We start from the raw sequence: 25,613 nt of genomic DNA, 5'->3' as shown, positions 1-25,613 counted from the left end.
ATCACCATGAGTCTGAGGCCACTCTGAGACTCTGTAGTAAATTTCAAGTCAGCCTGGGCTAGATTGAGACCTTACCTCAAAAAAAAAAAAAAATAATAATAATAAATAAGTAAATAAATAAAATAAATAAGCAAGGTGGATTGTGATTGAGGGAGACACCTGATATCAACTTCAGGACTCCACAGTTGCTTTCACACATATTACACATGCAAAAAATGTTAAGATGTCTGGGATGGATGGTATTTCTCCCTCCCACCCCTTTAGTTTGCTTATTTATTATTTATTTATATTCACTTGGGAGAAAGAAAGATGGGGGAGTGGGAATGGGTGTGCCAGGGCCTTCAGCCACTGCAAACGAACTCCAGATACGTGCACCACCTTGTACATCTGGCTTACCTGGGTCCGGGGGAATGAAATACGGGATCTTTGGCTTTGCAGGCAAGTGCCTTAACTCCTAAGCCATCTCTTCAGCCCTCCCTTTGGTTTATTTTCTTTTTCTTTTTGATTGATTTTTTTGAGGTAGGCTCTTTTCCGAAACTTTTTTGGTTTCTCAAGGTAGGGTCTCAGTCTGGCCCAGGCTGACGTGGAATTCATGATGTACTCTCAGGGTGGCCTTGAACTCACAGCCACCCTCCTACCTCTGCCTCCCTAGTAGTGCTGGGATTAAAGGCATGCACCACGCCCAGCTGATGGTGTTTCTTACACAGCAACAGTAAAACTATTCTTGACCCATGGATTAATGTGGACGCCAACAGTGTGGGGAAGACTGTAATCCAGAGGAGTTTTGCTTGGCAGAGGTCTGGCTGGGCTTTGTAGGTCGAAAGCCTTGCCTACTTCCAACGCCGGTCACTGTGTTTACCCCCTGACCATCTCTTCAGGTCCCAGCCGTCGGTTCAAGCGAGTGGTGGAGACCATCCAGGCACAGTTGCTGAGCACTCACGACCAGCCCTCCGTGCAGGCCCTGGCAGGTGGGTAGCCGGGCTGGAGGTGATGGGCGTGTATCCAGAGTGACCAGGTGCAGGCAAAGCCTCTCTGCTGTGAGGAAGCCAGGCCCACCTGTTCAACATCTTGGCCGATGTGGTGCTGAGGTCTGCCCTGCATTGCTGGGAGCAGGTTCTCCCACAAGACTGGAGCCTACCAAGGGACTCCCCAGCCACCGAGAGGCTGGCTACCAATACGGCTTAAAAAGACAGTAACCTGGGCAGGGGAGATGGGTTAGGAGCTAAGGCGCTTGCCTGCAAACCCTAAGCACACTTGTTCTACTCTGCAAACCCCACGTAAACCAGACACGCAAAGGTGAGGCACATGCAAGGTTGCATATGTTGGCTAGGTGGCACAAGCTTCTGGAGTTCAATTGCAGTGGCTGAGGCCCTGGCACACCAATCCTCCCCCCACCTAAAAAAAAGATAAAATAGAATAACATAAAGTGACTGGGATGGGGATGAGCTGATTTAGTCAAGTGCTTGCTTGGCGTACTAAAGGCCCTGAGTGCTCATCTCCTGCATGTAAAACTAGGAAAGGAGGGCTGGAGAGAGGCTTAGCAGTTAAGGTGTTTGCCTGCAAAGCCAAAGGATCCCAGTTTGATTCTCCAGGACCCATGTAAGCCAGATGCACAAGGAGGCTCATGTATCTGGAGTTCATTTGTAGTGGCTGAAGTCCCTGGCGCACCCATTCTCTCCCTCTCAATTTCTCTGCCTCTTTATCTCAAATAAATAATAAATATATTTATATATAGTATATACTATATTTATATTTATTTATATATAATATATAATAAATAAATTATATATATACATACATACACTCATACAGGAAAGGAGAGTAGAGAAGAGGGCAGGGAGAGGAAGAGGAAATGATAACATAAGCCAAGTATGGTGGCTTACCTCTAATAATCTCAGCACTTGAGAGGCTGAGGAAGCTGGGTTGCCTTGAGTTAAAGGTCACCTCTGTCTACATAGTGAGCTCCAGGCCACTCTGGGCTATTTAGTGAATCTCAAAGCAAATATATAGCACTATAGAATCTGGCATAGCATGAACAAGTTCCCAGAATTAATCCTCAGCACCACATAAAAACCAACTGTGAAGCCGGGCATAGTGGCACATGCCTTTAATCCCAGCACTCGGGAAGCAGAGGTAGAAGGATCACCATGAATTCAAGGCCACCCTGAGACTAAATAGTAAATTTCAGGTCAGCCTGGACTAGAGACCCTACCTTAACCCCCCCCACACACACAAAAAAAGTGTGAGCTGGGCAGGGTGGTACACACCTTTAATCCCAGCATTCAGGGGCAGAAGATCACTATGAGTTCAAGACCACCCTGAGATTAGGTAGTGAATTCCAGCCTAAACTAGAGAGAAACCCTGTCCCAAAAAAAAAAAAAAAAAAAAAAAAAAAGCTGGGCATGGTGGCACATGCCTTTAATCCCAGCACTCAGGAGACAGAGGTAGGAGGATCACCGTGAGTTCAAGGCCACCCTGAGACTCTATAGTGAATTCCAGGTCGGCCTGGGCTAAAGTGAGACCCTACCTCGAAAAACAACAACAACAAAATACTGTGGTAGACGGGGAGGTGGCTCAGTAAGTGCTTGCTGTACACGCATTAGGACCTAAGCTTTGAACCTAGCTCCCACATAGACTGTCAGGACTGGTGGCACACGCCTCTAATCCCAGTGCAGGGAAAGCAGAGACACCTGTAATAGCAGCACTTAGAGACAGGAGGATCAGAGGACAAATAATCTTCAGCTACGTAGTTCAAGGACAGCCTGGCATACTTGATGAGACCTTGTCTCAAAAATAGAAATTATGAGGCTAGAGAGATGGCTTAGCTGTTAAGGCGTTTGCCTACAAAGCCAAAAGATCTGGGTTCAATTCTCCAGGACCCACGTAAGTCAGATGCACAAGGGGGCGCATGTGTCTTGAATTCATTTGCAGTGGCTGGAGGCCCTAGTGTGCCCATTCTCTCTCTCTCTCTCAAATAAAATAAATATACTAAAAAAAATTATTAATAGAAATTTTTGGACCAGGCATGAGTACACGCCTTTAATCCCAACACTCGGGAGGCTGAAGTAGGAGGATCACCATGAGTTCAAAGCCACCCTGAGACTACATAGTGAATTCCAGATCAGCCTGGGCTAGAATAAGACCCTACATTGACACCTGCCCCCCCAAAAAATATTTCGGGGCTGGAGAACTGGCTTAGTAAGGCACTTGCCTGCTAAGCCTAACAACCTAAATTTGATTCTGCCATACCCATGTAAAGCCAGAAGCACAAAGTGGCGCATATACCTGGAATCCATTTGCAATGGCTAGAGACCCTGGGGCATCCATTCTCTGTCTTTATCTCTCTTTCTCAAATAAATAATTTTTTTTTTTTTTTGAGGTAGGGTTTCACTGTAGTCCAGGCTGACCTGGAATTCACTATATAGTCTCAGGGTGGCCTTGAACTCATGGCAATCCTCCTACCTCCAAAATATATTTTAAGCAACACATTTTCAAAAAATATTTTATTTTATTTTATTTTATTTTTTCAATCTGTAGAAAAATCTATTTCATCCATAACATATCTAGGAAAAATGGAAATAAACTGGGCGTGGTAGCACTACCTTTAATCCCAGCATTTGGGAGGGCGAGATAGAAGGAATACTGAGATTTTGAGGCTGGCTTGGGTTACCGAGTGAGTTTTAGGTCAGGCTGGACGAGAGTGAGACCCTGCTTCAAAAGCAACACCATTTACTGCAGATGTCCTCGAATAAGATCTTGAATATGGGACAGAATAATTTCATTAGAGCAGCTGCAGTTTTCTGGAGCGTATGGTGGGTGTATGGTCACAGCCCCAGCCATACACAGTCCTTTGTGCGTGCCCCTCCCTGCTCAGTGATGGGATGTGGTTCTTCTCAAGCCTTTTTTTTTTTTCTCGAGGTAGAGTTTCACTCTAGGCCAGGCTGACCTGGAATTCACTATGGAGTCTCAGGTGGCCTCAAACTCATGGCGATCCTCCTACCTCTGCCTCCCGAGTGCTGGGATTAAAGGCGTGCGCTACCATGCCCAGCATTCAAGCCATTTCATTTTTTTTTTCAATTTTTATTTATTTATTTGAGAGCAACAGACAGAGAAAGAAAGAGGGAGAAAGAGAGAGAATGGGCACGCCAGGGCCTCCAGCCACTGCAAACCAACTCCAGACGCATGCGCCCCCTTGTGCATCTGGCTAACGTGGGTCCTGGGGAATCGGGCCTTGAACCGAGGTACTTAGGCTTCACAAGTAAACGCTTAACCGCTAAGCCATCTCTCCAGCCCTCAAGCCATTTCTTTTATTTATTTATTTATTTATTTATTTATTTATTTATTTATTTTTTAATTTATTTGAGAGCGACAGACACAGAGAGAAAGACAGATAGAGGGATAGAGAGAGAATGGGCGCGCCAGGGCTTCCAGCCTCTGCAAACGAACTCCAGACGCGTGCGCCCCCTTGTGCATCTGGCTAACGTGGGACCTGGGGAACCGAGCCTCGAACTGGGGTCCTTAGGCTTCACAGGCAAGCGCTTAACCGCTAAGCCATCTCTCCAGCCCCCTCAAGCCATTTCTTAAGGCTGTTCTTTCTCCTGTCCAAATCCTCAGGACTGAATCCTTTGTAACCTCCAGATGTAAAGAGATGATGCATCAGCTTCTCTCTCACCCTGGTGTCCCTTTCATTCACAGTTTCAACAGTCTGCACACACTGTCCCATGACACCAGTCACAGACAAGCTGCCATCTTCAAGAAAGTTCACAAGGACAATATTGGCAGAGACTGGGGCGGTAGTTAAGAGCTCCTTCTCACTGGCTGTTGCTCTGACTTCTTTATAAACATAACCTTGCCATCCCAAAGGGCTTTTCTTCATCCACTCACCCATAGCTGCCAGCAGGCTAAACCTCTACCCTATGCCCCAGTCACCCCAGTGGCCTTGACTGCTGGTTTACCGCACTCGGACCTTTGCCCGCTCTTCCCTCGGGCTCCTGGGGAAGGCGGCGGGGCGGTGACGCGGACTTGGCGCTGGCCACAGCTTGCTCCCTCACAGCCGTCCTCAGGCCACCAACTAAATATTTTATTTATTTATTTGACATGGAAAGAGAGGGAGAGAGAGAAAAAATAGGCACACCAGGGCCTCCAGCCACTTCAAACTCCAGACGCGTGCGCCTCTTTGTGCATCTGGCTAACGTGGGTCCTGGGGAATCAAACCTGAGTCCTTTGGCTTTGCAGGCAAACACCTTAACCGCTAAGCCATCCCTCCAAAATATTTTTTTAATTAAAAAAAAAATCGGTCTGGAGAGATATGGCTTAGTGGTTAAGGCACTTGGCTGTAAAGCCAAAGGACCTCGGTTCAATTCCTCAGTACACACGTAAGCCAGATGCACAAGGTGGCACATGCATCTGGAGCTTGCAGTGGCTGGAAGCCCTGGCATGCCCATTCTCTTCTCTCCTTCCTTACTTCCTCTCTCTTTCTCTCTCTGCCTCATTCCCTTTCTCAAATAAATAAATAAAAATAAAAATAGTAAACCAGGCATGGTGGCACATGCCTTTAATCCCAGCACTGGGAGGCAGAGGTAGGAGGATCACTATGAGTTTGAGGCCACCCTGAGACTTCATAGTGAATTCCAAAACTGAGAAACCTCCCTGGGGGCGGGGCGGGTACCCAGGCAGAGAGTGGTGGCGCATGCCTTTTAATCCCAGCACGCAGAGGCAGAGAGTAGGAGGATCGCCATGAGTTCGAGGCCACCCTGAGACTACATAGTGAATTCCAGGTCAGCCTGGGCTAGGGGGAGACCCTATCTCAAACAACAACAACAAACCTTAAATGAAGGGAGCTCTAGCTTATGAAAGTGGGCCCTTATTGTGGGATGCCGAGAACAAGCATGCCAAATACACTGTGCCCACAAGGGGGCAGTCATCTGCCCTGCGAATGTCCAGTAACATCAGCTCAGGCCCTCAGTTCCCCTAGGCTGAGGCGTGAGCAGGCAAGGGGCACCTAGCAGTGGGGGCAGGCTCCCGAACCAAGCCTGTGCTCTGTGACCTAGGGCTCTTGGCAGACCAAGTCTTGTTCTTGGTCTCATTTGGTACTGCTGCCATTAACAAGTGATTGCAAATCTCGTGGCTGAACCAACACAGATACCACAGATGTCTTGGAGCAACCAGAGGCTGACAACAGGGAGGGTGTCCCGAGGGGTGTTCTGTTTCTTGCCTTTTTTAAAAATACGTTTGCCAAGTGTGGTGGTTCACGCCTTTAATCCAGAGACAGAGGTAGGAGGATCCCCATGAGTTCAAGGCCACCCTGAGACTACATAGTGAATTGCGGGTCCGTCTGGGCTAGAGTGAAACCCTACGTTGAAAAACCAAAAATAAAATAATTTTTAAAAAATTTTATTTGTTTATTTGAGAGAGAAAGGGAGGAGAAAGATATATATATATATATATATATATAGAGAGAGAGAGAGAGAGAGAGAGAGAGAGAGAGAGAGAGAAAATGGACGTGCCAGTGCAAATTAACTCCAGATGCATACAACACCTTGTGCATCTGGCTTATGGTGGGTACTGGAGAATTGAACCTGGGTCTTTGGCTTTGAAAGCAAATGCCTTAACTGCTAAGCCATCTCTCCAGCTCTCTTGCCTTCTTTCAAGAGACTGGCTTGTTTTTTTTTTAACATAAGAGGGTGTGAGAGAAAGAGAGAGTTGGCATGACAGGGCCTCCAGCCACTGTAATCAAACTCCAGACACTTGTTCCACCTCGTGCACAGGTGCAACCCTGCGTGCTTGGGTCACCTTTTGCTTCTGGCTTACGTGGTCCTGGAAGGTCCAACATGGGTCCTTGGGCTTCCTAGGCAAGTGCCTTGACTGGTAAACTATCTCTCTAGTTTTTGCCTTTTCTTTTAAAGACTTTTTAAAAAATATTTATTTGAGACAGAGAAAGAGGGAGGGAGGGAGAGAGAGAGGGAATGAGAGAGTGGGCACACCAGGGTCTCCAGCCACTGCCAACAAACTCCAGTTGTACGAGCCCCCTTGTGCATCTGGCTTACATGGGTCCTGGAGAATCGAACTGAGATCCTTTGGCTTTGCAGGTAAACACCTTCACTGCCAAGCCATCTTTCCAGCCCTCTTGCCTTCTTTAAAAAAAAAAAAATATATATATATATATATATATATACATATATATATATATATATACATATATATATATATACATATATATATATATATACACACACACATATACATATATATATATTTGAGAGGAAAAAAATATATATATATATTTAAGAGGAGAGAGAGAAAATGGGGCTCAGGACTTCCTACCCCTGAAAATGAGCTCCAATTTGTGCATCTGGCTTTGCATGGGTACTGGGGAATCAAACCAGATTTTGCAAGCATCTTTAACTGCTGACCATCTCCAGGCCTTTCTTGCCTTCTATCGCTTCTACCTTTCCCTATGGCCCACTTCCTCCCATTAGAATTGTTGACCAAGATCCTGACGTTAATTGGTTCATTTAAGGACATGTGTGACTAAATTAGGTCTACCCATTGAATCCAAGGTAATTTCCCCACCTACCGGGGATTATCCTTAATCATGCATGACACAAGGTCTCTTCTGTCCCTTAAGGTAAAATATTCAAGTCACAGGTTCATGGACTTCTTGTGGGTTTTTTATATTTCCGTTGTTGTTCTTTGTGGTAGGGTATCGCTGTAGCCCAGGCTGGCCTGGAATCCACTGTGTGTTCTCAGGCTGGCCTTGAACTCAGCGATCCTCCTTTCTCTGCCTTCCAAGTACCACCACGCCTGATTTTCTGTGTGGACATTTTTGGGGGATTCCTTTATGCAGCCTACCACAGTCGTGTGTGGAAGACTGTTGATGTTTCATGTGAGGAGGGTGGAAGGATGCCGTTGACATCTTGTAGGTGGTAACCAGGGACGACCCTCTTACAATGATAGGGTGTCCCTCATAATAAAGAGTTGTCAGTGTCCTGGTGAGATACTGTTCTTTCTTTCAGTTGCTAGGGGCAACCAGAAGGCAAATTAGGCCCATTGGACCCCATTGCTACAGAAAGTTGCCCTTAACAATTTGGGAATCCCAAAAGGGACCACCCTTAAAGGTATAAGACTATCAGATACTCCAGGACCCTTTGCCACTCTTCTTATAAAGAGATGGATGAGGGCGGGCTAGGGAGATGGCTGAGCAGTTAAGGCACTCAATTACAAAGCCTGATGGCTTAGATTCAGCTGCCCATCACCTGTGTAAAGCCAGGTGTACAAAGGGGTGCATGCATCTCGAGTGTGTCTGCAGGGACAAGAGGATCTGGTGTACCCATTCTTTCTCTCTGTCCTGCCTGTTTTTCTCTCTTCTACTTGCAAATATATATATATATATATATATACCTCTGCCTCCTGAGTGCTCGGATTAAAGGTGTGCACCACCATGCCTGGCAGAGGTAGAAGGATTGCCATGAGTTCGAGGCCACCCTGAGACTACAGAGTGAATTCCAGGTCATCCCGGGCTAGAATGAGAGCCTACCTCAAAATAATAATAATAAAGATGATGATGATGATGGACTAGAGAGATGGCTTAATGGTTAAGGCACTTACCTGCCAAGCCAAAGAATTGAGGTTCATTTCCTCAGGACCCATGTAAGCAGATGCACAAGGGGGCACATGCATCTGAAGTTCGTTTGCAGTGGCTGAAGGCCCTGGTGCACCCATTCTCTCTCTCTCTCTTTCCCTATTTCTCTGTCTCTCTCTCTCAAATAAATAAAAATAAAATAAAATAAAAATAAAAAATAAAAACAAATGAAAGTAAAAACCCAGAAAGAGAAGGGGTATTGGGTCAGAGCAGCACTTGATACACAAGCTTGAGGACCCCAGTTCAAACCGCAGCCCCCATGCACACCAGTAAGCCCAGTGACAGGCGCAGAGTCAGGAGGGTCTCTGCCGCTCACAGGTTCAGTGAGAGACTCTGTCTTAAGGAAATAAGGCAGAAGAGTCATAGATAAAGACACCCAGTGTTTGCCTCTGGGAGTGTGTATGCAGGCAGGGCCCATATGTATACTATATAGATACCATTTACCACGCCCCCCAAAAAATAAAGAAAAGAAAAAGAGGAGGAGGTGTCACTGTAGCCCAGGCTGACCTGGGATTCACTATGCAGTCTCAGGGTGGCCTCGAACTCACAGCAGTCCTCCTACCCTTTCCATCTCAAGTGCTGGGATTAAAGGCATGCACCACCACGACTAGCGATAACTTTTATTTATTTATTTATTTTTGCAAACTCTATCTTTTACTTCATTTCCTCTCTCTTTTTTAAATATATATATTTTTAATTTTTATTAGCATTTTCCATGATTATAAAAAAAAAATCCCATGGTAATTCCCTCCCTCCCCCCCATCTTTTTTAAATACTTTATTTATTTATTTATTTTTAACTTTTTAAAACTTTATTAGATTTGTTTGAGAGACAGAGAGAAAGAGGCAGGGAGAGGGAGAGGGAGAGAGAATAAGACGCACCAGGGCCTTCAGCCACTCCAAATGAATGTGCCACCATGTGCATTTGGTTCATGTGGGTTCTCGGGAATTGAACCTGGGTCCTTTGACTTTGCAGGCAGGTGCCTTAACCACTAAGCTGTCTCTCCAGCCCTATTTATTTATATTTATATTTTGGGGTTTTTTTTGTTTTGTTTTTGCTTTGGGTTTTTTATTTCTTTGTTTGTTGTTGTTTTTTCAAGGTAGGGTCTCCCTCTAACCCAGGCTGACCTGGAATTCACTGTCGTCTCAGGGTGGCCTCAAACTCTCAGTGATCCTTCTACCTCTGCCTCCCAAGTGCTGGGATTAAAGGTATGCACCCCCATGCCCGGCAATTCTTTGGTTTTTATTAATTTTTATTTATTTTATTTTTTAATTTTTTTGTTTAATTTTATTTATTTATTTCAGAGCAACAGAGAGAGAGAGAAAGAGGCAGATAGAGAATGGGCACGCCAGGGCCTCCAGCCACTGCAAAGGAACTGCACGCGCATGCGCCCCTGTGCATCTGGCTTATGTGGGTTCTGGGAAATTGAGCCTTGAACCGAGGTCTTAGGCTTCACAGGCAAGCGCTTAACTGCAAAGCCATCTCCCCAGCCCTGAATTTTTAATAACAGGTTTTTTGATTATTTATTTATATATTGGTTTTTTAAAGTTTTTAAAATTTATTTATTAGAGACAGAGGGAGGAGAGAGAATAGGTGTGCCAGGGCCTCTAGCCACTGCAAACAAACTCCAGATGCATGTGCCACCTGAGCATCTGGCTTACGTGGGACCTGGAGAATCATACCTGGGTCCTTAGATTTTGCAGGCAAGTACCTTAATGGCTAGGCCATCTCTCCAGCCCACTTATTTGGCTTTATGAGGCTGACCTGGAAGGCACTATGTAGTCTCAGGGTGATCTCCAACCCATGGTGATCCTCCTACCTCTGCCTCCCGAGTGCTGGGATTAAAGGTGTGTGCCACAATGCCCAGCATATTTATTCATTTATTTATTTGGTTTTTCTAGGTACGGTCTCGTTTTAGCCCACACTGACCTGGAATTCACTGCTAAGCCATCCACCTTTTTGTTTGTTTGTCAAGGTATGGGCTCACTCTAGCTCAGGCTGACCTGGAATTCACTATGTAGTCTCAGAGTGGCCTCGAACTCATGGTGATTCTCGTACCTCTGCCTCCCAGGTGCTGTGATTGAAGGCGTGCGCCACCACGCTGGCCTCTTGTTTTTATAAATCTTTAAAGGGTTTCATGTGGCCCAGGCCGGCTTCATATTTGCTATGTAGCTGAGAATAACCTTAAACTCCTGATCATCCTAGCTCTGCCTTCCAAGCAGTAGGATTAAAGGCATGTTCCGCCCTGCCCAGTTTACCCACCCCCCACCCCCCACACACCAAGGGCGCTGCAGATTAAACTCGGCTCAGGTATTTGAGGCAAGCATTCTGCCAACTGAGCTCCTCCAACAGAATCTCTTAAAGAGGTAGGGGGTCTGTGCCAGGGAGCCTGAGGGAATGAATGTTTTAGCCCTTGTGTATCTGGCTTATGTGGGTACTCGGGAATTGAACTTGGGTTGTTAGGCTTTGCACACAAACACCTTAACCACTGAACCATCTTTTCAGCCCTTTGGAAATTTCTAGACTACCACCAAGCAACCAATATTTCTACTGTAAGCCTCAAGATCAAAAGGCCTTGGTCTGGGGAAGTCAAGCCCCATAAATGATTGTTCTGAGAGCTACTCATGGTGTTTTATACCTGTAGTCCCAGCACTTGGGGAACTGAGCCAGGAATATCAGGAACAAGGGTAGCCTGGACTAGGGTAAGTTTAAGGCCAGCCTGAGCTATATAGCAAGATTTTTGCTATTTATTTATTTGAGAGAGGAAGAGGCAAAAAGAGAGAATGGGTGCTCCAGGGCCTTCAGCTGCTGCAAACCAACTCCAGGCACCACTTTGGGCATCTGGCTTACCTGGATCCTGAGGAGTTGAACCTGAGGCAAGCATGTTAACCACTAAGCCATATCCCAGCCTGACCTCGCCTTTTAAAAGAATTTTTTTTTTAATTTATTTATTTGAGAGCGACAGACACAGAGAGAAAGACAGATAGAGGGAGAGAGAGAATGGGCGCGCCAGGGCTTCCAGCCTCTGCAAACGAACTCCAGACGCGTGCGCCCCCTTGTGCATCTGGCTAACGTGGGACCTGGGGAACCGAGCCTCGAACCGGGGTCCTTAGGCTTCACAGGCAAGCGCTTAACCGCTAAGCCATCTCTCCAGCCCTTTTAAAAGAATTTTTAAAAAAACATGGCCTGACCAGGCATAGTGGCATGTGCCTATAGTCCTGTCACTCATAAGGCTGAGGCAAGAGGATCAGTTCAAAGACAGCCAGGGCTAGAGAATAAGTTTGAGGTCAGCGAAACCAGAAGAGCCCGAGACTGCCAGCAACACACAGCATACTCCCGTGAGCCCCATTCCCACAAAATATTTCTCCCTAACAACCTAGCAGAAGGTAAGGGGTACCCCCTGGCTAGCAGGCCTATGAGTTGCCCCAAGAGCTGTGTGTTAGAAGATATCCCGAGGCAGGCTGGCCGGGTCTCAGGCTAACCCGGGCAGGGTTTCCCAAGCTGCGGGGACTCCATGAGCCCGGAGTGGTGGCGCACGCCTTTAATCCCAGCACTCGGCAGGCAGAGGTAGGAGGATCGCCGTGAGTTCGAGGCCACCCTGAGACTACATAGTGAATTCCAGGTCGATCTGGGCTAGAGTGAGACCCTACCTCGGAAAAAAAAGGACTCCAGGGGCCTCATCTAGGAGAGCCAATCGCTGTTGTACGGGTCTCGGGAGTCGCATAGATGGAGAATTTCGTTTCACTTCTCCAAGATCTTAGCTAAAGGCTTTTGGGGCTCTGCTGAGATCAACTTGTGGGAGCGTCGATGAGGGCTCAGCAGCCCCGAAGCCCCTATAAAACCCCTTTCTCCGTCACAGATGAGAAAAATGGGGCCCAGACCCGGCCCGCTGGAACCCCGCCCCGAAGCCTGCAGCCCCCACCCGGCCGCCCGGACCCGGAACTGAGCAGCTCTCCTCGCCGAGGCCCCCCCAAGGACAAGAAACTCCTGACCACCAATGGGACCCCTTTACCCTGACCCCAGGGGGCCAGGGAAGGAGGGGAGCCCCCTCCACCCCCCTTCCCTGCCCCCTTACTGTGAATCTGTAAATAAGGCCCAAGGAGTATGTCGGGAGGGGGGGGACACAAAACCTGGCCTTGCCCTGCAGGGATGGGGCTCCAGGGGCCATGCCCAATGGGGGGAGGGAGGTTTTAGGGCAAAAAGGGGGCAGGGAGCTCTTTCTATTTTATTTATTGATTAATTTATTATTTTATTTATTGATGGATCTCTGCGGGTGGGGTGGGGGAGGGACGGGAGCTGGTTGGGGCGGCTTAGCAGATCCGGACAGGGCCCTCGTGCCCGGCTTCCCCCCACCCCTTCCCTCCCGGGACCCCCCTCCCGGTCCTTCCCCGCCCCCCTGCCCGCCCCTACAACCTTCTGTACGGATTTGCTCTTCCGGAAGGAATATTCTGGTTTCGCGTGATCCTGCCTGCGTCCGTGTGTCTGATTCCGCCGGCAGCAACAACAACAACAAAAATAATAATAATAATAATAATACTAATAATAATAAATAGCCTTGATCAGGGACAGTAGGCCGGGCTTGACCTCTCCATTCCTGGGCGCTTCTGGTCACCAGGGCGGGGATGCGCAGGCCCGGGACGGTGCCGCTGGACCAGGGCCGCCAGGTCCCGCGCCTGCCCAGCTTGGCGCCGGCTTTCTCCCGCGGTCACAGCGCCTGCGACCCGAGGGCCGGCGGGGGGCCGCGGAGCTCTGGACGGGGCCGAGGACACAGGACGCAGCTGTTGAGTCTGGAAAAGTCCACGGCCAAAAGGCCAAAGAGACTAAAGAGGAGCATGGCCACCGCCCACTCGCAGGCCGCAGAGGCAGATCGCAGAGTCCTGGAGTGCAGGACGGTCACTTTGTAGAGAGTCAAGGGTCACACGCAGCCCTGGCAGGTGCAGCGGGGAAACTGACCTCTGCGGCTGGGCCCGGGCCGTGTCTGTCTGGGGTGTTCGCCAGCCCTGGCCTCGTGGTGGGTGCTCCTCATAGGCTACCATCTCAGTTACCTTCTCACCTACATCCCCTCAAAGACATTCTAGCTGTAGTCCCAGTCCCTCCAAAACCCTGCCCCTCTCATTTTCCCTCAAATGTTCCTCCAGTGAGTTACACAGCCACAATGTCTCCAAATCCCTCTCTTGTTCTGTGAAGCCTTTCTTTAACATTTTTTTAAAAATATTTTTTATTAATTTATTGATTTAAGAGAAAGTGAGAAACAAATAGAGAATGGGCACGGCCGTGCCTTTAGCCACTGCAAAGAATTCCAATCGCATGTGCCGCCTTACATATCTGGCTTTACATGGGCACTAGGGAATTGAACTCTGGTCCTTAGGCTTTGGAGAAAATGCCTTAACTGCTGCACCATCTCTCCAGCCCTCTTTAATATTTTAAGAGAGTATGGGCACACCGTGGCCCCCAGCCACTGCAAACAAACTCCAGATGCATGCACCACCTTGTGCATCGGGCTTTATGTGGGTACTGGGGAATTGAATCCCAGTCCTTAGACTTTGCAGGCAAATGCCTTAACTGCTGAGCCATCTCTCCAGCCCTTCATAAGCCTTTTCTGATCCCAGGGTGGCCTTGCCATTTCCCCAACTTTCCCTAGCAGGACAGCATTGCTACTATCTCCAAGCAGGCAGCTTCTTATAGGTCCCTAGTCCCCCACTAGCTTGGGTGATTTGTGACTTTCTCCCTGTCTGGGATTCATAGTCCCTCCCCTTCAGCATTCCCCAAACATCTTCCTGTTTCTGGGTGACCTCACCTTGGCAACTCCACCATGCACTCTGTGTCCCTGTGGACACTTGTGACCTCCTGACTCTGGATGATCTGGCCATGCCCATTTCTGCTGATCAGCCCCACCTTTGTTCTCCAGTTCCTTGTGACTAAACCCTTAAAATCTTTTATCTGTTCCTACAACTTACTCATCCTCCAAGGTCCAGCCAGGGGCAATGCTTGTTTTCCAGAAACTCTCACTGGACTTTTCCTCCTCTTACCCAGCCTAAGTCCAACTCAACCTGTCATTTCCACTTAGAAACTATTTCTTTTTTTGTTGTTGTTGTTGTGTTGTTATTGTTTGTTTTTAAGGTACAGTCTCACTGTAGCTCAGGCTGACCTGGAACTCACTATGTAGTCTCAGGCTGGCCTTCAACTCACCACAATGCTCCCACCTCTGCCTCCCAAGTGCTGAGATTAAAGGTGTGTGCCACATGGCCAGCCAATTAGTTTACTTATTAATTAATTTATTATGTTTTGGTTTTCCTAGGTAGAGTCTCACTCCAGCCCAGGCTGACTTGGAACTCATTATGTAGTCTCAGGGTGGCTTCAAACTCATGGTGGTGAGCCTCCTACCTCTGCCAACTAAATGCTGGGATTACAGGCGAGTGCCACCACCGTGCCTGTCTTTAATTTACAGTTTTATGACAGAGAAAATTGGCATGCTAGGGCCTCTAGCCACTGCAATCCAACTACAGACATGTGTACCACTTTGGTGTATCTGGCTTACGTGGGACCTGGAGAGTCTAACATGGGTCCTTTGGGCTTCCCAGGCAAGTGCCTTAACTGCTAAGCCATCTCTCCAGCCCCCCCCCCCTTTTCTTGAGCTGCCTTTTTTTGTTTTGTTTTCAAGGTAGGGTCTCACTCCAGCCCAGGCTGACTGACCTGGAATTCACTTTGTAGTCTCAGGCCCGCCTCAAGCCCTCGGGGAACCTACTAGCTCTGCCTCCCAAGTGCTGGGTTTAATGGTGTGTGTCATCACACGCGGCTTTGTTCAGGGCCAGGAATAGTTTCCTATCTTGTCTCAGATTCATCACTGCAGACTTCTACCCCTCATCACACACTATCATCTTTATTTCCCTTTTTTTTTTTTTTTTTTTTTTGGTTTTTCAAGGCAGGGTATCATTAACCCAGGCTGACTGGAACTCACTATGTAGTCTCAGGGTGGCCTCGAACTCACGGCGATCCTCCTACCTCTGCCTCCCCAGTGCTGGGATTAAGGTGTATGCCACCACACCCCATTTTATATTTTGCTTTTTTATTCCCCCCTCAGACAGGATCTTATATATCTCAAGCTAGCCTGAAATTCTTTTTTTTTTTTTTTTTTTAATAAGAGAGAGAATTGGCATGCCAGGAATTCCAGCAACTGCAATCAGACTCCAGATATGTGTCCCATCTTGTGCACATGTGTGACCTTGTGCTCTTGCATCACCTTGTGCATCTGTGGGACATGGAGAGTCAACATGGGTCCTTAAGCTTCACAGGCAAGCGCCTTAACCACTAAGCCGTCTCTCCAGCCCTAGCCTGGAATTCTTCGTCCTCTTGTCTCCAAATCCCAAGTGCTGGGATTACAGGTGTCCACCATCACCCAGCCCAACTCTGAACTCACTGTAGCCCAGGCTGGCCTCAAACTCCAGGCCTCAGCCCAGTGGTTGCCTACCTTACACTAAGTGGGCCCTGTGTTCTCTTTCTTTACATATTAAATTATATATAATGAGCCAGGAGTGGTGACACTCAGAAGCCTGAGGTAGGAGGATTGCTTTGAGCTGGAGGCCAGACTGGAGCCACAGAGTGAGTTCTAGGTCAGCCTGGACTAGAATGAGGTCCCTTCTTGAAATATATATATCTCCAGGCATTGCGGAGCCTATCTGTAATCCCAGTACTTTGGAGGCAGGAGAATCAGATGCTCATGGTTGTCTCTAGCAACATAAAGAGTTGGAGAATATCTAGTCTACATAATTAGACCCTGTCTCAAAAAAACCTGGCCTAGTTAGTAGCATTTCTGCTCATATTAGGGTAAATATTCCCACCTAGGCCATTTCAAGCCACTCATATCAAGTCATGGAATATTGAGGTGAAAAGAGATTAACAATTGAATTTGGAGTTACACAAGCTGTCTGCTTGGTTTTGTTGTTTGTTGCGAGGTTAGGTCTCTTTCTAGCCCAGGCTGGCCTGAAGCTCACAGTGATTCTCCTACCTCAACCTCCTGAGAGTGTTAGGATTTAAAGACTGGGCTTCTCTTTTGTTTTTTTTTTTTTTTTTCTTCCACAGTTGCGTCTCACCCTAGCCCAGGTTGACCTGGAATTCACTATGTAGTCTCAGGCTGACCTCAAAGTCATGGTGAACTTCCTCCCTCTGCTTCCTATGTCTGTGCTGAGATTAAAGGTGTGCACCAGCATGCCAGGCTTTGTTTTTTGAGAAAGCATCTCACCAAGTCGCCCAGGCTAGCCTTCAACTCATAATCCTCCTGCTTCCACTTGCCACAGGGCCACAGGGCCTGGCTTGCACTTTCTGTATGGACGCTGAAGCCTAGAGACTTACGAAGAACACTCGGTGTGGTACACTGTAGAGTCACAGGGGATAATCCCAACGACAAGCCACGCCTCACCGTGTTCCCAGCCCCAGTAAGGATACTAGCCACTATGAGGATGGTGGTGAGGCTGCAGAGAGTCAAGCGCAAAGGCCCCATCCAGCGGGGTCCAGGCTGGGGTAGAACCTTCATCCACCAGGACAGAAAGAGCTGCAGCCAGAAGTAGAGGTTGCCCAGGACAAAGGCAAGGAAGGCACCTGCCAGGTGTGTCGGCTTCTGGTTTGTTTCCTGGGAGAAGGGAGGAGAGTTGAAAGGAAAATATTGGGGGGGGGGGGTGAGGGCAGGGAAGGACAAGAGGAGAGGGCTCTGAACCAACTCAACAGACTGAAAACTGCCACCCCAGTGACTGGCTTCCAGACTAGGTACCTTGGCCATTGTCAACTCCACAAAGCAAGCATTTAAATCTGTCATTCACTGCTATTTCCTCAACACGTAGAATCATGCCGTGCACAAAGTAGGTGCTCAGAAAACATAAGTGGAGTCGGGAGGCAGGGGTAGGAGGATCACCATGAGTTTGAGGTCAGCCTGAGACTACATAGTGAATTCCAGGCCAGCTTGGGTTGGAGTGAGACCTTACCTCAAAAAAAAAAAAAAAAAAAAAAAAAAAGAGTGGATGGGCTGGAGAGATGGCTTAGCAGTTAAGCGCTTGCCTATGAAGCCTAAGGACCCCGGTTCGAGGCTTGGTTCCCCAGGTCCCACGTTAGCCAGATGCACAAGGGGCGTATGCATCTGGAGTTCATTTGCAGAGGCTGGAAGCCCTGGCGTGCCCATTCTCTCTCTCCCCCTCTATCTGTCTTTCTCTCTGTGTCTGTCGCTCTCAAATAAATAAATAAATAATTATAAAAAATTTATTGAGCCAGGCTGAGGGAGGAAGATCACTGTGAGTTCCAGTCCAGCCTGTGACTACATAGTGAATTCCAGGTCAGCCTGGGCCAGAGTGAGTCCCTACCTTGAAAAAAAAAAAAAAAAAAAAAAAGTCATTGGGCTGGAGGGATGGCTTAGCTGCAAAGGCACTTGTCTGCGAAGTCAAAGGACTCCCCAGGACCCACATAAGCCAAATGTACAAGGTGGCACATACATCTGGAGTTTGTTTGCAATGGCTGCGAAGCCCTGACTTGCCCATTCTCTCACTATCTGCCTCTTTCTCTTTCCCTCTCTCTCTCTTTCAAATAAATAAATAAAAATTTATTATATATATATATTTTGTTTTTTTGAGGTAGAGCCTCACTCTACCCCAGCCTGACCTAGAATTCACTATGTAGTCTCAGGCTGTACTGGAACTCACAGCGATCCTCCTACCTCAGGCTCCTGAGTGCTGGGATTAAACGTGTGCAGCACTGTGCCCAGCTTATTTTAATTTATTTTTGGTGTTTCAAAGTAGGGTCTCACTCTGTAGTTCCTGGCTGGTTTTGAAGTCACAGTGATCCTCCTATGTCTGCCTTCTGTGTGTTGAGATTAAAGGTGGTTCTGCCACACCTGGCCTTATGTCTTTTATTTTTATTTTTAGTGACCCAGTAAATTTAATTAAAGTTGGTTTTAGACTGAGCATGGGTAAGAGCTGAAATTTGGCTCTTAGGCAATGAAAAATTCTTAAGTGTAACAGTGATTTATGACTTACAAGTATATATTTTAAGTATGTATAAGAAAACTTGGAAAAAGAAAAAGAAAAAGAAAACCTGAGCCGGGTGTGGTGGTACATACCTTTAAAGCCAGCACTCTGGAACTAGGGAGGCAAAGGTAGGAGGATCTCCATGAGTTCGAGGCTACATAGTGAATTCCAAATCAGCCTGGGCTAAAGCGACACCCTACTTTGAAAAATAAAAAAAAGAAACAAAGTAAAACAAAAAAAGAAAACCTGGCATAGTTTCATATACCTGTACTTCCAGCACTAGGGAGGTGTAGAGATAGGAGGCTCAAGAATTCAAGGTCATCCTCAGCTACATAGTGAGTTTGAGGCCACCCTGAGCTACATAAGACCCTGTCTTAAACCTAGTTCGATTCCTCAGTACCCATGTAAAGCCAAATGAACAAAGTGGCTCATGGAGTTCATTTGCAGTGGCTAGAGGCCCTGACATGCCCATACTCCCCTCTCTCTCTCTCTGTGTCTATATCTCTCTTCTTGCAAATAAATAAAACCGTACCTCGAAAAAACAAAACCAAAAAAGAGAAAAAGAAAGAGGGGCTAGAGAGATGGCTTAGTGGTTAAGGCGCCTGCCTGCGAAGCCTAAGGACACAGGTTCAATTTCAGGTCCTACATAAACCATATGCACAAGGTGGCACATGCTTCTGGAGGCCCTGGCATGTTCCTACCCCCACCCCCCACCCCTCTCCCTCTCTCCCTCTCTCCCTCCCTCTCTCAATCTCTCTCTCCCTCTCCCTCCCTCCCTCTCTCCCTCCCTCCCTCTCTGTCTCAAATTAAAAATAAAAAGAGGAAGTACTTCACAGTGTACGAGTAAATGACCATAATTTCAAAATTAAATGAGACCGGGGGGGAAAGGCAGTTGTAATGAAATTCTCCCTTTCTCTTTGGGTTCCAAGCCTCTCACAAAGTGTTTACACTCCAGAGTGTGGCCCAAGATACACGAAAGAACTACAAATCCCAGAAAGCCTTGCGACCCTAGTCCACAAAATGAGCAGCTTGAGACCGCGGGGACCAGGGGAATTGCAGTCCAAGCTCCTGCGGTCCGCCTCAGGTGGTACCCGGGCAGTCTCACCTGGAAGTTGCCTACTATGGAGGTCCCCAGGACACAGAGAAGTCCGGACCATAGGATCAGCTGGTTATGCCACGTTTTGACTCCCCAGTCTCGAAGCTGGTGATAACGCACGATGCAGATCCAGGCAGCTGAGAGGAGAGGGGCATAACCAGAACTCAGACCCTCCAGGTCCCCCGCACAGGTGGAGGTCACAGAGAGCAGGGACAGGCCCTTGGACAGAGGGAGTTGGAGGTATTAGACTTCAGGGTTTGAGGGAGAAGGGTCCCGGGTCAGGACTCCCTGGTCTGAGGGGCGTGTGTGTGTGTGTGTGTGTGTGTGTGTGTGTGTGTGTGTGTGTATCAGGACTCCTGGGTCTGAGGGAGGAGGACTTGGAGTCTTTCTTGACTGCTTTAGGCTAACAGGGCAGGGAAAGGCCTAGAAACATATTTACCCATAGCAGCTCCCATGTTGAGCACTTGACTGAAAATGCAGCTCTGAGGGGGGTATGATCCACAAAAACTGCAAAAGAGAGAGAGGTCATCCTGTGGCTCCTCTAAGCCATGGCCCTCCATTTTCTTCCCACATCATTCCCTCAGCCATACAACCTGATGTAGGGGAAGCCTTTCTTGAGGTCCACAGTCCTGTTGATCACAGCGATGCCAAAACTGACATAGGAGGGACATAGAAAGTTAGAAGGGAGTTTTCAAGAATAGCTTTCCCTTCTGTTAATCCAACAAAGTTTTCATGGTGTGGACAAAATAAAACTGGGCTTCTGGACTGGAGAGATTGCTCAGTGGTTATGGCTGCTTGTTTGTAAAGTCTGATGGCCTGGGTCCAGTTCCCCAGTGTCCACATAAAGCCAGATGCACAAAGTGGCACATGAATGTGGACTTTGCAGTGGCAGGAGCCCTTGGTGCACCCATTCTCCCTCCCTCCCTTCCTCTCCCTCTCTCTCTCTTTCTTTCTGTCTCTAATAAATAGAATTGTGGGGCTGGAGAGATTTCTTAGTGGTTAAAGCGTTTGCCTGCACAGCCAAAGTATCCCGGTTCGATTCTCCAGGACCCATGTAAGCCAGATGCACAAGGGTGTGCATCCATCTGGAGTTCGTTTGCAGAGGCTGGAGGCCCTGGCGCACCCCTTCTCTCTCTGCCTATTTCTCCCTCAAATAAATAAGTAATATATATATATTTTTTAAAAGCATGAGTCCACACTCCTGCCCTCCCCTTAGACCCAGCAGTCCAAGCCCACAGCCCTCTTTGATCAGGTCTAGGCATCCCCTGGACTTTTGCTACTTACACAATCCAGATACCAGCAATAGCCCATAGTGCCAGGAAGACTGGCAAAAGGTACAGGTAGCCCCACATGCTGGACTCTGCAATGGGAGGAGAGAGATTGAGGAGAGGGCTCCCAGGGAAGGGACCAGCCCTCAGGTGTATGGGATTGAGTCCACCTGCCTCTAAGACAACATTGGTTCCCAGGGAGAAGTAAGGTGCTAGGGTCTGACTAATGTAGGCCAGCTCTTGCTCAAGGCAGTTTTTCCTATCTTTCTTGTAGCCCCAGTCCTAACCAGTGTCTCCCTGTGTTGTCAGCCCCTCCCTGCCATTTCCCAGTCTCACCTTCTAGAAGTTACCCTAAGGCTCTCACTTCACCAATTCCCCTGAGGTTCTCTCCCATGTTCAGGGCTGCGTGACAGTGTCAAGAAAGAAGGGCTAGGTGACAATATCTGGAAAGAAGGGCTGGGATTCGGGTGTGGTAGGAGCAATCAGAAGTCCACGTTCTCCCGGAAGCAAAGTCCAGTCTGTACACCTGCAGGATATTAGGTCTGAATGGCCAATTTCTATAGGGCCTCATACCCAAACTACTACTTCCTGTCTCATATTCGGGCAAGCAGCACCCTAGCTCTGGGGAGCCCCACACTTCCTTCCACCAGCTTTGTGGGTTCAATATCCTCTCTAAGACCCCAAAATCTTCAGGATTCTGGGTCCACACTTGAAGACCCAAAAGTACAGCTCCACCAGCATTCCGCTTTTTAGGAGCCAGTGGTCAGTTTGAGGCCATAGTTTCTTCCAGAATGCATGCATTCACTTAGCTTTTGGAATCCAACTTCCCTTACCTACCTGCAAATTCAAGCTCCGTTCTTGATTCTTCTGTTGCCCAAGCTGGTCTTGAATTTATGATCATCCTCACCTGCCTCAGCTTCTCCAGTAGCTGGGATTAGTCCTGTGTCGTCAGGCTGGCTGTCCAGTCCTGGATTCCTTTTTTCTGGGTGCAGAATTTATCCCTGGGCTGCTTAATGTGAGGCCACTCACCTCCACTTCCCTTCCCCTGTTTCTTTCTTTCTTTCTTTCTTTTTTTTTTTTTGCTCTGACAAGTTCCTCAAAAAGCAGGGTGCTGGTGGAAAAGGGACAGATAGATCTCTGACTTAAATCCTCCCCTCCCCCAAAGTAACTATTTCTTCTGCTCTGACCAGTCTCTCTTCTCCCTCTCTCCCTCCCTCTCTCCCTCTCCCTCTCTCTCTCTCTCTTTTAAATTTTTATTTATTTGTTTATTTATTTTTGGAGGTAGGGTCTCACTCTAGCCCAGGCTGACCTGGAATTCACTATGTAGTCTCAGGGTGGCCTTGAACTCAGAGATTTTCCTACCTCTGCCTGCCCAGTGCTGGGATTAAAGGCATACGTCCTGGCCCCAGTCCTCTTTTTTTTTTTTTTTAATGTTTTTGTTTTTCGTGGTAGGGTCTCACTCTGGCCCAGGTGTAGCTGAAATTAACTATGTAGTCTTAGCGTGGCCTCGAACTCATGGCAATCCTCCTACCTCTGGCTTCCGAGTGCTGGAATTAAAGGCACACTCCACCATTCTGGGCCTGGTTTTTGTTTTTATTGTTTATGTGTGGCACCCAGGAACATGCATATGGAGGCCACAGGTTAATGTTAGGCATCTGCCTCAGTTGCTCCCCAACTTCATTGAGACAGGGTTTCTCACTGAACCCAGAGGTCACTGATTAGGCTAGATGTCTGGCCAGCAAGCCTCAGGGATCCTCTCTCCCAGCAATACCATGCCCAATTTTTAAAAATTTATTCTTTATTTATTTGAGAGTGACAGAGAGAGAAAGAGGCAGATAGACAGAGAATGGGTGCACCAGGGCCTCCAGCCACTGCAAATGAACTCCAGATGCATGTGCCACCTTGTGCATCTGGCTTACATGGGTCCTGGGGAATCAAGCCTCAAACCTGGGTCCTTAGGCTTCGCAGGCAAGTGCTTAACTGCTAAACCATCTGTCCAGCCCCATGCCCAGCTTTTAAATTGGGTACTGGGGATCTGAACATAAGTCCTTATGCTTGTGTGGGAAGCACTTTATTGACTGAGCTGTCTCCTCAGTCTGTTTTCTTTTCCCTTTAAAAAAAAAAATGTATTGGGCTGGCAAGATGCCTTAGTGCTTAAGCGCTTGCCTGTGAAGCCTAAGGACCCGGGGTTCAAGGCTCGATTCCCCAGACCCATTATTCTAAAGCGAGAGAAAAAGAGGCAGAGAAGGAATGGGCACACCAGGGCCTCCAACCACTGCAAACAAACTCCAGACGCGTGCGCCCCTTGTGCATCTGGCTTATGTGGGTCCTGGGGAATCGAACCAAGGTCCTTTGGCTTTGCATGTGAACGCCTTAACTGCTAAGCCATCTCTTTAGCCCTTCTTTTTCTTTTTTTAATTTATTTGAGAGAGAGAAAAAGGAGCAGAGAGAGAGAGAAAGAGAGAGAATTGGCACACCAGGGCCTTCAGCTGCTGCAAATGAACTCCAGACGCGTGTGCCCCCTTGTGCACATGTGTGCAACATTGTGCACTTGCGTTACTGTGCGTCTGTTTTACATGGGACCTGGAGCTTTGAACACGCATTCTTAGGCTTTGCAGGCAAGTGCCTTAACCATTAAGCCATATTTTCTTTGTAATTCACATAGAAATCCCAGCCTGGGTTGCAGAGTAGATTCAAGTTCAGCCTGGAGTAGAGTGAGATTCTATCTTAAAACAAACAAAAATCAGGGGATTGGAGCAATGACTTAGTGGTTAAGGTACTTGCTGGCAAAGCCAAAGGACGCAGGTTTGATTCCCCAGTGGCCATATAAGCCAAATGCACAAGGTGGCGCATATATCTGGAGTTTGTTTGCAGTGGCTAGAGACCCTGGCATGCCCATTTTCTCTCTCTCTCTCTCTCTCTCTCTCTCTCTTTTTTGTATTTCTCACTCTAGCACAGGCTGACCTGGAATTCACTATGTAGTCCTAGGGTGGCCTCGAACTCATAGTGATCCTCCTACCTCTGCCTGCCAAGGGCTAGGATTAAAGGTATGCCCCACCATGCCCAGCTCGCTGCCTCTTTCTCAAATAAATAAATAAATAAAATGTTATTTTAAAATATTATTTTAAAAAAATCATCAGAAAGAAGTCTGTTGTCAGCTCCTTCTTGCTGGGATGAACTTCCAACCAGACCCAGTTTGTGGGAAGAGTGGTGTGTTTCAGCTTACATATCCAGGAGAAGTTCCATCAATGGCAGAAGAAGCTGTCTTCCTTTCCTAGATCTAAGCAGAGAGAAACCAACAAACAGCCTGCACTGCTGCTGGGACCATCAGAGTTCAAACTCATCTCCCCACATCTTTGGGCTGGGATCAGATCCACCCTCAGTAACATGCGCCCCCCCCCCCCGAAAAACAGGAATCTGCCTGCTAGGAACTAAAGTTGCAAACTCAGTTTTAATAAAACACGAGTCTATGTTGTTATACATTTATGTTGTCATTTTCCACAAAGTCACAGGGCGTAGGATTTACCATTCTGAGGTTCATTATTCAGTGGTACTTGGTATACTCAAATGTGTGTCACCAACATCCCTAACTCTAACCTAGTCCATAACTTTTTTGTTTTTTTCGATGTAGGGTCTCACTCCAGCCCAGGCTGACCTGGAATTCACTATGTAGTCTCAGGGTGGCCTCGAACTCACGGTGATTCTCCTACCTCTGCATCTCGAGTGCGGTGATTAAAGGTGTGCGCCACCATGCCTGACTCATAACTTTTTAAATTTATTTATTTTTATTTGAGACAGAGAGAGTATGGGTATGCCAGGGCCTCCAACCTCTGCAAATGAACTCAAGATGTTTGTGATACCTTGTGCAGCTGACTTATGTGGGACCTGGAGAATCAAACACGGGTTCTTAGGCTTCACAGACAAGTGCCTTAACCACTAAGCCATCTCTCCGGCTCCTTTTTTGATTTTTTGACATAGAAATCTCACACTAGCCCAGGCTGACCTGGAATTCACTATGTTGTCTTGAACTGATGGTGATACTCCTTCCTCTGTTTCCTGAGTGATGGATTAAAGGCGTGGCCACCACACCTGGCCTGATTGTATTTTTTAAAATTAATTATTAATTTACTTGAGAGAGAGGCAGGCATAGATGAGTATGTGTGCCCAAGGGCTTCCTGCCACTGCAAAGGAATTCCCAATACGTGTACCACATAATACCACTGGCTTTATGTGAGTACTGGGGAACTGAACTCTAGTCTTTAGGCTTTGCAGGCAAGTTCTTTAACTGCTGAGCTATCTCGCCAGCCTTGACTCTGATTTTTTTTTTTGTGTGTGTATGTGTTTTAAATAGAATCTTTAGTTATTTATTTGCAAGCAGAAAGAGATAGAGAGAAGAGAGTCAGACAGAAAGAATGAGAATGCGTGTGTGCCAGGGACTCCAGCCACTACAAATGAAGTTCAGATGCATGTGCATCTGGCTTTACATAGGTACTGGGGGAATTGATCCTGGTCGTTAGGTTTCCCATGCAGGCACCTCAACTGCTAAGCCATCTCTCCAGCCCTGATTCTGTTTTCTGTTTTTGTTTTGTTTTGTTTTGTTT

The 25,613-nt window shown here is 47.5% G+C and overlaps 2 protein-coding genes and 1 pseudogene across 2 annotated transcripts in view; 1 reads left to right on the top strand and 2 right to left on the bottom strand.

Moving 5' to 3' along the window:
* The window catches only part of Brsk1 (BR serine/threonine kinase 1), a 61,626-nt gene extending 48,414 nt beyond the window's left edge, over nt 1–13,212 (top strand). Inside the window, exons 18-19 of the mRNA XM_045134365.1 lie at nt 879–968; nt 12,501–13,212. Of these exons, the coding sequence (XP_044990300.1) occupies nt 879–968; nt 12,501–12,658 (248 nt within the window). The 3' untranslated portion in view covers nt 12,659–13,212. The remainder of the gene's footprint in view (nt 1–878; nt 969–12,500) is intronic.
* On the bottom strand, nt 3,730–4,888 carry LOC123454775 (annotated as a pseudogene).
* A 134-nt stretch (nt 13,213–13,346) lies between the features above and the next one.
* Nucleotides 13,347–21,096, bottom strand: Tmem150b (transmembrane protein 150B). The gene is made up of 6 exons (XM_004672691.2): nt 21,029–21,096; nt 20,338–20,397; nt 20,184–20,251; nt 19,754–19,881; nt 17,084–17,267; nt 13,347–13,537 (listed from the first exon to the last, which is right to left on the bottom strand). Exons 1-6 carry the CDS (start codon nt 21,094–21,096, stop codon nt 13,347–13,349), a joined length of 699 nt encoding a protein of 232 aa, XP_004672748.1.
* Between the last annotated feature and the right edge of the window lie 4,517 nt (nt 21,097–25,613).

This window comes from Jaculus jaculus, chromosome 14 (genome assembly GCF_020740685.1).
Source record: "Jaculus jaculus isolate mJacJac1 chromosome 14, mJacJac1.mat.Y.cur, whole genome shotgun sequence".
Classification (NCBI taxonomy): domain Eukaryota; kingdom Metazoa; phylum Chordata; class Mammalia; order Rodentia; family Dipodidae; genus Jaculus; species Jaculus jaculus.
Note: the sequence above shows the minus strand (reverse complement) of the source record. Positions and strands in the feature narration are given on the sequence as shown.